This window comes from Mycteria americana, chromosome 12 (assembly GCF_035582795.1).
Source record: "Mycteria americana isolate JAX WOST 10 ecotype Jacksonville Zoo and Gardens chromosome 12, USCA_MyAme_1.0, whole genome shotgun sequence".
NCBI classification, from domain to species: Eukaryota; Metazoa; Chordata; class Aves; order Ciconiiformes; family Ciconiidae; genus Mycteria; species Mycteria americana.
In genome coordinates, this window is record NC_134376.1 from 17,918,368 (window position 1) to 17,932,741 (window position 14,374).

The 14,374-nt window shown below is 40.2% G+C and overlaps 1 protein-coding gene across 5 annotated transcripts in view; it reads right to left on the minus strand.

Moving 5' to 3' along the window:
* CLUAP1 (clusterin associated protein 1) overlaps positions 1-14,374 on the minus strand; it is a 75,628-nt gene that overhangs the window by 34,722 nt on the left and 26,532 nt on the right. For all 5 annotated transcript variants that reach the window (XM_075515265.1, XM_075515262.1, XM_075515263.1 and 2 more), the window contains exon 8: positions 14,028-14,169. In XM_075515265.1, the coding sequence (XP_075371380.1) occupies positions 14,028-14,169 (142 nt within the window). The remainder of the gene's footprint in view (positions 1-14,027; positions 14,170-14,374) is intronic.

Consider the following 14,374-nt stretch of genomic DNA (forward strand, 5'->3'; position numbering starts at 1 on the left):
ATAACCTTGTCATCTTAGTAATGAAAAACAATGTTTCCTTCTGTTTGGTTTTTTTTTTTTTTGCTAGTGATTTGCTAGAGAATAGTGGTAATCCTACTGCTCTGTAGTACACTTAAAGTGAACCAATTTGATGATGGATTGAACCGCCTCATCTTCACCTTGCCTATTAATCTCAGCAGCTGCTTCTTGCTTTGTTATAGAACAAAGCAGCTGAGATTAGCTCTTGCTACCCGCACACAACGGGATTTGTTTTTCATAATAGTGTTGCTGCTCATTCAGCAGGGGTGAGATATAAGGACCAGGAGAAATTGTGTGGTGCCTGAACAGAGAATGTGACAGTACTCTTAATAAGAGGAAGCCTGCTAGGTACAACAGAAAGGTAAGTGAACGCAACATTGAGGTTGCACAGATAAAGTGCATGATAGCATAGGGTGCCAACCTACCCGGAGCTGTTCTTTAAGAATTGAAGATGATGCTCTGTATCATGCTGAACTACTATTACATACCTCACCCTAAATTCATGTCCAGTTTTATGATTTGAATTGGAACATGGCTATAGTTATGCTTGTCTAAAAGTGACTGCAATGCTATGGGGTTTTTTAACTTTTTTATTCTGTTGAGGAATGAAGACTATGAGAGAGACACAAGACCCATCTGAAAAAGCGGGGCAGAAGAATCTTTACCGACAGGCTTGCTAACCTGCGAGGAGGGCTTCAAACTAGGTCTGTCAGGGAACGATGATGGTGACAGTGCAATGAGAAGCGGGGGGACTGTGAACAGTGCAAGGGAGGCTCTGCTACGTTCCTTGTGAAGGCACCACAAGCGGGAGCCCATCTCAAGTGCCTGTGCACAAGTACACACATCATAGGAAACAAAACAGGAGGAATTAGTAGGTGCATAGCTTTGATCCCACCAGGATTACAGAAATATGGTGAGACAGTTTGCATGTTTGGAGGGTTGCACTAGACGGATATACGCACTCTAGAAAGGACAGGCTGGGAGATGAGGTAGAGGGGCTGCTCCCTCTGCAAAGCAGCAGCCTGAATGCACTGAATATTGCCTTGTGATAGACGATGAGCCCTTTGAGAGTTTATGGTTAAGGATCAGAGGACAAACTGCTGACCTATAAAACAACACAGATCACGCCGCATAAACTAATATTCATTTTAACCTTGAACTTTTAAATGCGTATTCTTAGCACATTGTCTCACTTCAGTAAAAAAACAAAACCAAAAGTCACAGCTGGCAGTATTACCAGAGGTGTCCTTTGGTTTCCCATCTCTTGTCTATAGTCATTTGACCGGGACTCTCATTTTCCTACAAAAGTTACCAAAACTGAAAATTAAAAAATTCCGTATCACACGATGTTGCACTCAGCAAATAGTGCAGAACCACAGTGAAACTGGCTTACAGCTGCTTATAGCCAGCAATAAAGCAGGACCCTGGCCTTCTGGCACAGAGATAAATTTTGCATGTAGAGGTTATTCGTCTTTGACTGATGAAGCACCTCAGTAATTATGAAGTGCTATCACTGTGATACAGCTTTCTGATGAATACAGGAGCGACAATCTCCCCCACCCCCCAAATATTAAATCAAGTACAGTGCTTTGGAGAATGTGGTCCTGAACAAACAAGCCACTGCTCCAAATACAGAGTTCTGCACCAGAAAAGAAAACGTGAACTTGTTCCAGCACATTCCTGGGATCCCTCATGAAGGTTCGTACTAATAAATACTTAGCTTTTACAGACATTTATACACCTTTACTGTTTTGGCCTGAGGAGCATCTGAAAGCCATCACCACTGGCCATTTAAACTTTTTTAGAGGTCATCCTGCCAGTGGATGAGCACACATTGAACGAATTGAAAATCATCAGCCCCTATTATAAGACCATCTGTCTCCTCCTTGTTCTCATTATTCCCATCTCTTCCGTTGCTTTCATGTGCTGAAACAGTCATCGTCTCTCATCATTAATAGTCATTTTACAGTAACCATTTCTATTGAAACACATATAAAGCATACTTGAGAGTATTTTATACACTTAACTGATACTCACCAGAAATTCACCAACTGTTATCATAATACTGGCATCACCGGTGTTGGTGGAAGGGGATGCGGATTCATTTCTGCTGTAGCGTCATTATTTCAAATTATTAATTTGATGGATTGTGCTCCTTCAGAGAATGTTTTTTATCCTGAAACTCTTCTTCTGTCCCAGCTAGCCATTACCTGTCATTGACATATCTATCTGGAATCAAATTCTATTGAAAACCAGCAAGTCTTATGCTACTTTACAACATGACTTAGTCTTTCTAGGTTATTCTTACCCCGTGTTAAACCCTGCTAACCTTGCGTTTTGCTGCTTCTTGCGGGAGAAGTGTTCACTGAGAGTATTATAATAGATACAGTAAAAGTACTTCAATAAATGGGGCATAAGAGTATTAGTCATTCAAGCTGACAGAATAGCACTTATCCAAGTGAAACACCAAGTCCCACTTAGTAGGCTCAGCAGAAGGAGACCAAACAGCATTCGTCTTGGTCACTTCACAGTACACAGGCACCACAGCACATAGCATCCTCCCCCAAGAAACTCTGACACACCAACTCCAGTGATCACATTTATCAAAATAAACAATTAGATCTGTTAGAAGTGCGCTTTCATCAACAGAAGTCACAAAAATACCTCAGAAGTTTCTTGAAAGGTTTATCTTTTCAAGGAAATACATGTTAATTAACTGAACTTCATTCATGCTATCATGAAAATTAGGAAAAAAGCTAAAATGTTTTCTAATGTAAATGGAATGTATCATAAAGGAAAGCTATCAGAGCAAAAAAAATCTAGCATGGGCTCTTAGGATGACTTGTTTTGGGGAAAAGTCTTTAGGAAGGTAAACTGCTATCAAGGATCTGTGGGAAAGAGGAGCAAGGAACAGGGTGCCCAGCTGAGCCTTTCCATGGGGTCATGTGCGTAGCAGAAGGCAGAGACAGGAAAAGATGCAATTTAAGGCCTAAGATACCTACACTGATGCTATTCTAACATAGCAGCTCTTAATGATACCACGGTTAGGCTACGTGAAGCCAGACAGTGAAGTGTATTCAAAAAACGCACTTAAAGTAACAGGATGCAACACAATCCACAGCAAATATTTTAAAATTAGATTGGTTTAACGTTGCTCACATACAGTTCTTCCTAAAGCTTCCATGATTACTTAGCAAGTTCTGACTTCAGGACATCCAGCTCAAAGACTGCAATAACCACTTTTCGCAGAACAGATAAATTGGAGTTGGAAGTGAACAGGACACTTCATAACCTGAAGCTGAGAGGTGGCATCTTGAGACTTCAGGTTGATCAGTTACTGTTCCTCTTGAATAAGCAGACTGTGCATGAAGGTCTCACCTAGACATTAATACCTTCCCTTTGGGAATTCAAAAGGAAGGGATGAAACAGAAAGAGCAAATTTGCTCAGGGGGACGACTTCCAATTAGGGTGCCATATTCATGCTTTGTATGAACTCTCTTTGCTTCTCTCTACAGCTCTCCTCTCTTATCCTCATACAGTAAATAAGTAATTTTCCCAGTGGCATGTTTCTTGAGCAAGTTTTGATGCAACAGAAAAGCTTTCTGCACATGTTACTCCACTTTTTTCTGTGCCTACACATTACACGTTTTCCATTAGAACGGTCAAACAGTGAACAGCTTGCCCAAAGAGACTGTGCAGTCTCTGTCCTTGGAGGCTTTCAAGACTGGATTGGATAAAGTCTTGCGCAATGTGGTCTGATGCCATAGCTGACCTCGCTTTGAACAGAATTAATCTGTGAATCAGTGACCGAGAAAGCAGGTTTAAAAGTTATTTAGGTATTTTGACTGGTTTTCTATTAAAAAAACCCCAAACAAATCCAAACAACCCAAAACTTACCACCTCAAATACTCCTCTCCACTGCTGTACTGTACTTGTTTTGGGCTATATATTAGGATGCATGGCAATTCAAGGAATTTAACATAAGCTACGTGAAAGCTGCCAGAAAGGATACCAGTCCAGCTCTGTGCAACCCTATCCCCTTCATTATGAGCTCCGCCAGTTCTGGAGTCAACTCTGGCTCTGATGAGCTTGAGGCTTCAAATCTTCCTTTACTCCATGACCTTCCCTCCCCTCTCTTTCCGAAGCTCCAGTGATTAGGATCCCTTCTTGCATGCACACATGCACCCTATTTTCATTACTCCCTGGGCCAGCCAGTTCTCCCCCACACCTATGTGTGCATTTTGCACAGCATGGATCACTTCTTTTCAGACTGATGTAACTTCTCCCTTGACTATCTCCATTCATTCAGCAATAATGGGAAAGAGGCACCATAAATATGGAGAAGCCTTCATAAAAACGGATGACATGTATACCAAATGCTTCTGCTGAACTGCTTTTCCAACACTGCTCCTAGAGCACACTTCGCTGTGCCACCACCAAGAGCTGTCTCATTATTCACATAAATTGGGCCATTTTGAGAGCGAGGAGTTGTGCCCTGTCATGATTCACCAAAACAAGTACCAGCATAAATGCCTTTTTCAGTTTGTTAAAGGAGCATAGGGATCCTGCCTACACGTACATCTAGCATGTTTACGCTAGGTTAAGGTTTTCCTTTCAGACTCGGCAAGATCCAGATCCATAAAGCTGGCTGGAGGCTTGAAGTCAAAGGCCCCACGAAGATGTAAGAAATACTCCTGAACCATCCAGGAACCACAGGTCAGAGCCAAGGGAGCAGAACATCAGAGGTAACACAGCACTGAGCACACCGCTGAGGATTTATGTGACTGTCTATGACGGAGCATAGCTCAAGAGCATTGTGAAGAGACAGAAGACAAAAGGATTGGTAAGGCTCTGTCACAGATTGCAGCATGAGACTCGTCGAGATCACAGGCCTTTAAATCACCCCCAGAACTAAGAAAAAAAGAAGAGGGGGGAAAAAAAAAAAAAAAGAAGACCCAGACTAACATTTTCTGCCCGGAATTTTCCAGTTAAAATGCTTTCATGCAAGTCAGCACTAACACTCAGGAATTCACTACTGCCTGAAATAATGCGACAGAGGATGGACTTTATCCTGTGAATCAAATGTATTCATCATTAGATATAATGCAAGTTTACCAGAACGACAACTCCTCTCCATTTTTCCTATCCGCTTTTGTGGAAGATATGAATTATAATGACTCAATAACAGCTCATTGAGCATTCCCTTCACGTACTACATTTTTATTGTACCAAGCTTACAAGCGATATTGGTTTAATGTGTGATTTATTTGAATTAATGTACAATTCTGTAACGTAAACCTGAGGTCAGTTTGCAGTGTCTGAAGAAATTATCATCCAAATTAATATTGATTGGAAGTTAGTAGTCACAGCTGTGTCTTGTTCACCACTATAAAGCAGTCACTGTCACACCATTGCTAGAATCTAACATGAGAATTATCCTCTCCCTGTGTCACAGGCAGCACAAACCCTTAAGTGTTTGAAGGGAAGTCAGGATTATTCGCTCTTTTCAAGGACAGTGTTTATTATATTAAAGAGTAGTTGTTCTTGGTGAACTTGATGGTTCCAGGAATTGATAATGGAATCTGCTGCCCTCCATCTTGAGATCAATTAGCTCCAATACAGCCCATGTTTCTTATAGCAGAGAACCTCTTCTACAGGTGAGACACACACTCTTCAGTTTATTTATTTCCCACCAGTCAAGTCCCAAGAGGCAGCACCAGCAAGCCTTTCTCTACCCATCTTGTTAGAGCCCTAGCACAGGAATTGAGAGACCTGTTTTTTATGATTTCTCCAGCTTGAAAACATTTGCACTCCTCGTTCCTGCTCACCAGGTCAGTGCTCTAGCTACTACCTTAGAAGACGGGGATAAAACTATTTTTAAATATCTCATTGTGGTGGGTTAGAGAAGAAGAAAGTAAAGATGACTAATGATGCAGACAAATCTCTCTCTTAAAAGGGAATGCCAAGCACTGTTTCTACGACTGTTCACACACATCAGGCTATGATTCTTTAATACAAAACGAGTAGGTAATACTAACTGGGCAACCAATGATCTACAACAACATCAGGTTTCACCTTAAACATCCTTCTTCTCTAGTTTCAATAATTCTGTGTTCTTCTACACATAATCACCCAGATTAAGTAGTAGGGACACAGGATAGCTTCATTACAGCCTACTCTACAGATTTAGAAACAGGAGCTGTTGGTTTAAAAATCCTTGTGGTTGAAGAGGAACTGAGATGTAGAATGCACTATATGAACTCTTTGTTTCCTGTTAGAAGATGGCCACCACCAGGTATTTAAAGTGAATGCAGCACTGCCAAAGTGAGTTAGACCCTGCTTAACAGGCTCTGATCAAGTCAGGTTTCTAATCAGTCCTCTCAAAGATGCAACAAAGCTTGAGTTGGAGACAGGCATATAGCTCTCCAGGCCAACAAATTTTTAAAAAGCAGGCTCTCAGAGAGTCTAGAGGCCTAAAATGGAGGTTCCCATTGATTTCAGGACTACATTGTGCTCAAGATAAGCCCAAATGAGAATGTAAATGGAATTCTAGCAAAGCAAATATGACCCATAGTCCCTGGGCAGAAAGGTGTACTGTTTGCCCTAGGATTTCTTACCTTCCCTTAGTCCTGATGTTTGACCCTGCTGCAATGCTTCTGAAATGGTATGGCTCACAAGTTGGCCCACTGGTATCTCAATCTCAGAATCATCCTCAAAGAATCCTGACAGTATTCTGGAGCCCTCAGAAAAGGCAACAACTGTGCAAGGTGCAGTAATTCACACTGCCAGCCCGTGCGCTAGGTGGGTGTTAGACAAGGGTTCTGCCAGAACACCTATCCTATCATATGTACATAGTGTTTAATTTTCATATGTTTCACAGAATTGAACTAGGAATTGTTTCTACCCAGCTAGAAAACCGAGAATTATTTTACTATTTAACATTAAAAAAAAAAAACAACACAAAACCTTACAGTTTTTCACATTATGGGATTATGCATGCTTGTGCAAATCAAAATGCTCGTCTCATAGCTACTTTTCTCTGCTGCTAAGTACCTTGTCCAGTAGCAGAGCATAAACCTCCTAAATTTCACATAACTCCTTTTAACATTACCTACTTAGTCATTTGGTGCAAATCACTTGCAAAACATCAGTCCCCAAATAAGAGTTATTTAACTTTTTTTCTTTGAACCAATTCCTTAGTTTTTAATCACTTAGTAAAAGGTTTCTCATAATGATTTTTATGTGTTTATCTCTGATGGAAAAAAACCCCAGCTGATCTGCTTGATCAATGTTTCTTTATGTGATCTGATTGTCTCCTACTTTAAGTGAATTTCAAGCTAGATTTCTGTCACATAATTCACATATCTAAAGTACTTGTGAATATTCAAAAGCATAATGCAGGTCGACAGGAAAGGCAGAAAGACCGTAATATGAACAATCCACTTATTCTATCTTCTTACCAAATAAAACTGGACAAAGAGAATACTTAAACCCTAAAAGGCAGTACATTCAGAATGCGCTAAATAGACGCTGCTTTCATGCAATGTTTCTTTTGGAGTGGAGTCACTGCAGAAGAAATTCAGTGAGACAACCTAAGAACTGAAAGTATTAGAGGTCAGATAGTGTCTGATTTCTATTTGTGAAAATAATTCATGGATTTCCACTATCCTAAGCTACACTATCAATGAGAGCCATTACATCTCATAATTCACAGAAGCAATTGCCAGCACGACAGAGAAACGCACTCTTAGTACACTGCAAAACTTAGTAGATACTCTCCCTGTGTTCCTTCCCCAGCTGCAGAGTATTTCATATATAACAGAATTAGCACAGTTTTACAACAGCAGCAAGAATGAACTAGGCTGAGTAGCCTATGCAGGGGGTTCATATCCAAGCATAGCACCAAGCCCTGATGCACAAGGAACCTCTTTACCTCTTCTGGAGGTAACTCTAGGAGTTCATGGGCTGCTGAAGGCAGAATATGAATGTTTCCATTGGTCAGAAAAACTTACAAGTGACGATTAGAGTTTTAATCAATTCTTGTTTGAGCTCTAGGTCTGTGAAAAAATAAATTCTAGAGTCTGTCAGACATGAAGAGCTTGAAGCTGCGAGTCAAATGACCCCAAATCTGGGATCCCAAGGCAAGCTTGTTCACCCATCTGGCACATCAGATGTCAAGACAAATATGTAGATCTTTGAGCACTGAGCTGATGGATCTGATTAAGATCAGCTCAATTGATCTCAATTCTCTTCATTTCCCAAAAAGTTTTCCTATAGCTTTTAATGAGAGACAGTACCAATAAAGCACCAGGAGCAGGTATGCACACTTAAATGCACTTCAGGGCATTCAGAGATACCTTTGAGAGTCTAGATCTAGTTGCCAGGGTATTGGTAGGGGATTGCAGATTTTCGTTTCAGTGGAATCCATGCACACAGCAACACTTCCATCTTTTCTAACATGCCCTTCACATGCCCTTCCACCTTTTCTCTATCTCCATCTTCTCCTTTTGTGTGACCATCATTTCTCAGGCCAGCAATTTCCTCTGTCCTTTTCTCCTACGCTCCATTGCCCTCACTCTCTCCCTGTGCATTCCCTTCCTCCTCTATTTTTTTTCCCCCACACTTCTCCATTATGGGATTTGCATGTCTCAGTGCACCAATACTGTCATACTCGTACACCAGACTAAATGCCAAAATAGAAGCAATCAACAATTAAGATGCCTGGGCTTACTTTTACATCTGATATTCAATATAATTCAGTAACACTGGACCAGGAGTGCTCTCCTGGTACTTATAAAAATGTTACCAAACAGTCATAATTCAAATGTACATTAGCTAGAAGATTAAAGAGTGTAACCAACCGCTTTTCATATTAACCTTCTGTCTGGCTATTTCAGTAAGCAGACATCGCAATGGGAATGTCTAGATTTAATATTTCAAATGGGATAGCTCAATGCGAAAAGATATGAAAAGCCACAGAACCAAGGAGTATCTCAGAGTGCAGCAGAACTCAGATATCCCTATTATGTGCATATTCAGAATAAAGCATCTGCTTCAGGTATGGATAAATCAGGTATCTGATTAAAAACCATTAGTTTAATGAAGAGGGGATTTTATTTGGGGAGGGTGGGTTGCAAAGGGAAAGTCACAATACAGTCTGTTTATTTGGCTTTTCCCTGCTTAATCATGATGGACTGCTTACTGATAGTAATATCATAATGATGAAAAGAAAAATGGTTTAAGCAATCCCAAACCAAAGATAATGACTGAGTGGCTTAGAACATCCTCTTTCACATGTCCACCACTTCATGGTATTCCTTAGTCAAGATTTCACAGCACCAGCATAAAACCAGCCTTAAAATACCTTAGGAGAAAGCAGCTGAAGATGAAATTACTTCAGGGATGTCCTCTGAGAAGCACAAGAGAGAATAAGCATATTCTGCCTAAAGAAAAGGCAAATACTAAAGGATATCACCAAGTTATTCTGGCATTACACAAGCTAGTTTCAAAAACACCTTTTTAACTGTATTAGTCTGTGTTGTCCTGTAAAAGAGAGGCATTCATTTATAGTCCATAGAAAATTTCAGCCCCTAAACCTGAACACCCCTGAAACTTTGATTTTTAGAGCAGCCAAAGTTCTAATAGCTTTCACGTCTAAACATTAGAAACAATTTCATCTTAAAAACAGGATAAAAATTAATGAAGTGTGCTGAATCTTTTTACAAAGTAGAAAAATAAGAACAAATCTTTGAGGAGACATGGCACATAAATCCCTGCTTCTGCACAGAAATGCAAGAAGATGGATTAATTCCACGAGCAGCACAAGAGAACAGAAACAGAATAAAAGAGGTGGCTGAAAATGAAAAAAGGCTAAGGAAACTGCAAAGACAAAAGACCCTTATTTAAATTCCTCGGATCCAACAATAAGTAGTGCATGACAGTTTGTCAATAAGTGTGAGAAACTCAAAGGAAGAGTCATGTGACGACTTCTGACATCTCCACAAATGAGAGTTGGTAACAGACAAAGAATTTCATGTTTTTCATACATTTCAAAGGGCTTCCACATCAAACGGGCAGGTGCTCTGCAGGTGGTAATTTCATCATCAATTAACTGTTCTGTTCTGGCAATTCATTTGGTTCAGACTCAACACCATGCCTTTAAGTTCCTTTTAACACAGAGAGAGATTTCTCAGTCCAGTGCCTGGCAGGAGACTCCTGCCAATTGCTCTCCAACTACCGCTCCCTGTTATTACGGACACCGGGAGGCAAAAGGAACAGGAAGCTCAAGACAACAACAGGAGCAACAGAGCGCTCCTCTCCATGCAACCGTACACCTACCACATGGAAGAAGAAACCAAAAAAATCCACACAAACGACCAGCACTGCAGTCTGGAAAGGCTGGAGTGCTTCAACTGCTCAATGTCACTTAATTAAAACTGTGTGCTTGGGTACAATCTTTAAATCACTTTTCTAATTAGGAAATGCACTCTGGCCCAGGTCATTAGCTGTGCAACGTCAGCAGGGTACCAAAACAGCTTTGAGTCTAAGTGGACTAGAGATTAGTCTTGTTATTCAGGAACGGTCTTTCAATCAGAACAAAAATTCCCCCTCAAAACATGCACCTAGTCAAGGGCAAGGGGTCCAGGAATCAGTCCTCAGTACTGAACAGCACACGGAGTGCTGGATTAATCTAATTACATTGCTGTTGGTTTTTTCGGCAAGCTATTTAACAAAATACACAGCAATGATAAAAGAATTGACTCTCACTTCTACTACAGAAGATAATTAAGATTTGTTTGGTGCAACAAAAGACAAATCAGGGTTGAAAAAAATCAACATAATTTTCAGAGTTTTCTGACAGTGGGAGAGAGTGTGTATTAAAATGGATTAAATGTAATTATCCTTGTTACTTTTTCCTCTGTTGATTCTGAAAATGACATGAGATGATAAACTTTAGGACAACATGCAGCATCATTTTGGAGCAAACTGCTTTTTTTTCAAGCGTATAATAAACGACCCACAGTTTTGCTTCACCAAGTAGCTAAAGGTGATGAAGCACCACCTGAAAAGCAGATCAAGACTGACAGAAGAAGCAAGAGAAATACCCTGGTGTTCCAGGTTGGCAAGAGACTAATCTGAAATGGATTAAACAGTGCGCCATCTTTTTAAAATAAGAAAGTCCCCTCACTGGTTTGGAAATAGGAGCCCACCAGCAAGTCTCTTGGTTTAGCTGGGACCCAGATTCTTCGTCCTCTTTCAGTTACTGAGTCCTGAAGCCTGATTTTGAGCACTGACATCTCATAATGATTTCAAATAATAGTTTGGACTCTCCAGCACTCCTGAAAATCGGGCTGTAAAAGAGACACGTGCATAGCCTCCTCTTCTACCAAAGCAACAGCTTCAACAAGAAAGCAGTCATGGCTACTCGCGTCACTGTATTGTTGCCCACAAAGAGATGGTTCGAGTCTCATCCTTTAAATATTCTAAGTATTTTTAGAGACTCCAGTTTTCTGTTCTTGATCCCCATGCTCCTGTCTCCAGTTCTGAAGAACAACTGTCAAATGCACCCCTTTTTTTCCCCTTTTTATTTTTGGTCTTCCCAAACACTCTCTAGTGAAAAGATTTAAGAGACTAATATACAGGAAGTGAAATGAAATGGTCTCAGGGTACTTTCAGGGTTAAGCTCAAGCTATAGAACTAGACTTGACAGGTAAACTTCATGCCAGTTTAAGCTAACCCAATGTATTTAACAGATACAGGGTTCAGCACAAGTAACTTGATCACTTGAGGTCATCATTAGAGACACGCAAGTACAAACCACCAGACACGGCAAGAATGCATCCCAAATGAAGAAGACCTGATGGCATTTTGCTTTTAGCATAAAACACATCTTAAAAGATGTTTCCAGTTCTGATGCCTGCTAATGCATACTGCATATAACAAAGTGTGCAGAGAAAAACCGCATAGTTTTGTCACAAGCTTTTATACTCTTTAACTCTGCACAATGGTGAAGCATTGTTACCTGCTTATCCTAGTAAATGAAAAGCCAAAACAATATGGGTAGATTTCCGAGTGTCTCACAAAAAGAAGGAGAAAACGGAAAATCAACAGTGCTCTCCATATTCTAAGCACGGGCACAGCCCTGAATGACAAAGGCTTTTTCTTCATCTTATTATCTTTTAACAAAAATCCCCTGAAGAGCTGTACGCCAACTCATTACTAACTTCTGTGCATGAATTTATAAACACTTGCAGGTAGGTCAGTTCAAAACATTTCTACTTTTGGTGTTAAGTCTCAATGGCATTTGAACAGAAGGGAAAAAAAAAATTCAGATTTTAGGCTTCATTTCAAGGTTATGATTTAATTGAGGACTTTTTTTTTTTTGGCCAAAGATGTGGGGAAGAACTAGAACATTGTAAAACAAGACACGTGAAAATACCAAGCTGACTACAGATTAGAAATACGTGAAAGGACATCTACAGAGACAGTGCTTATAAAAAGGGAGGTTAATGTGAAATTGGTTCGCAATGATTAACAAGTTGTCAAATGCCCATGTTATCTTCTAAAAGACAGGTTATTTTATCCCTCAAGCAAATAATGCAGCAAAATATTTGAGTCTTCTCAACAGAATACAGCATGCCTTTTCCTATGTCCAAAAGGTGATGGAAATTACCATATTTTCTCCAGACTGCAGAACAGCCTGAAGCCTGGTTATGAAGCCCCCTGTACATTGTACTGTGCAGCTTAGACACACAGGAACAGAGTGCAGGCGATCATCAAAGGGGAGGCTTCTCGGTGCAATCAGTTCTATAGAATGACAAGGCTTTCTAAGAAGATATCTCACAGATGCAAGAGACACAGATTATAGGAGAAGGGACTATAAAGTTACTGAGCCTTATTTGCAGCCTAAGCACAGGTCACAAAATTTTACTATAACTAAACACAGGTATGAATACTTTAAAGGAGAAGACTAAAAAACTTGGGGTCAAACTACTTTGTTTTCACATCAGTAGACACATACAGACACGGCAAAAGCAAAACATGCAGTCATAGCCAGACAGAAGGCACATTATGCACAGCTCTCCCATATTTCTGCCAGGAACAAGAAGTGTAAGTTGTGTTGACAAAATAAAACATGATCTGCATATGAAAGGACAAGCCAGAAAGAGGAAGCACTGGTTAACTCAAGGTATAGCACACCCACCAGTATTAAGGTCCAAGCGGAGATCATTCACCAAAACATGTTTTCTATGAAGTACAGTAGATACACTGGGTAATGACTGTGAGAAGGATGAAAAGCCAAACAAGTAGAACATGAAGCTACAGGAAGCTGAATGAAAGGTTCGGCTGAAAGCGCTGCAGTCCAATAAACACCCAAAGAAAAGTACGGAGCAAGACGAGATGCAGATGCAGATTATCCAGCAGGATACAAAACAGAGAAGTGCGCTAAATTGATACAATTCAGCAAGTCAACAGAAAACAGAATTTCTGCCAAACAAATCTGAAGTCTATGTGAGAGAGGATTCCAGCATATCCAATCTTTTCACTGATACTCTTTGCTGTTTTCATTGAAGAGGACTACTATGAGGAAATTGAAAAGCCTTGTTGCTGAGAAATGCTTATACATCAGTTGTTGGCAGACGATAAAAATAAGCCCCTAATAACTCCTAGCATATACATTGTATGTAGCAAAAGGAAAATTAGAAATACTGAAAACATTCTTCATGGGCAAAAAACATCAACTGAAAATGAGTCAGGGGGAGTCAGAGACTGGAAAGGGGCATCACTACACTGGTTTAACTTCACTAACTCACAAAATAAAGCTGTCTTATCATGCTTGTCCAAGAGCAGTCACACTTCCTGGATTGTCAGTAAACTGCCAGTCACTCAGAGCTGGCTCTACAACTAGTAATGCGCTGCTTTGACAAAGGGGTATTAAAAACTTTTCTGTTATAAAGCCAAGAACTACAGGATATACAGTCTTGCTGAGCATTTCTAAGGTGTCTTACCTCAAACATCTCTTGCTCTGTCCGTCGATGATCATCCAGGAGCTGCTCCATGTAGGTCAGATTACGGAATTTTTCTAGATAACTACTGTATTGTTTCTGCAGTTGCTCCTCAATCTTCTCATACTCATCCATAAAAGCAGGACTGGAGAAAACAAGCGCAAACTACTCAGCGAAATATTGACCTGTATATGCAGAATTCTGAAATAAGCATTTTTGGGTTCGCAGCTACCTTTCCATGTCTACTAAACCAATCTAAAAGGACCTTTTGTTTTTAAGGTTCCACACTACTTCAGAGACTAAAAGCATAAGACAAAATAACCCACCAACCTATCCTGCAAAAATTATAT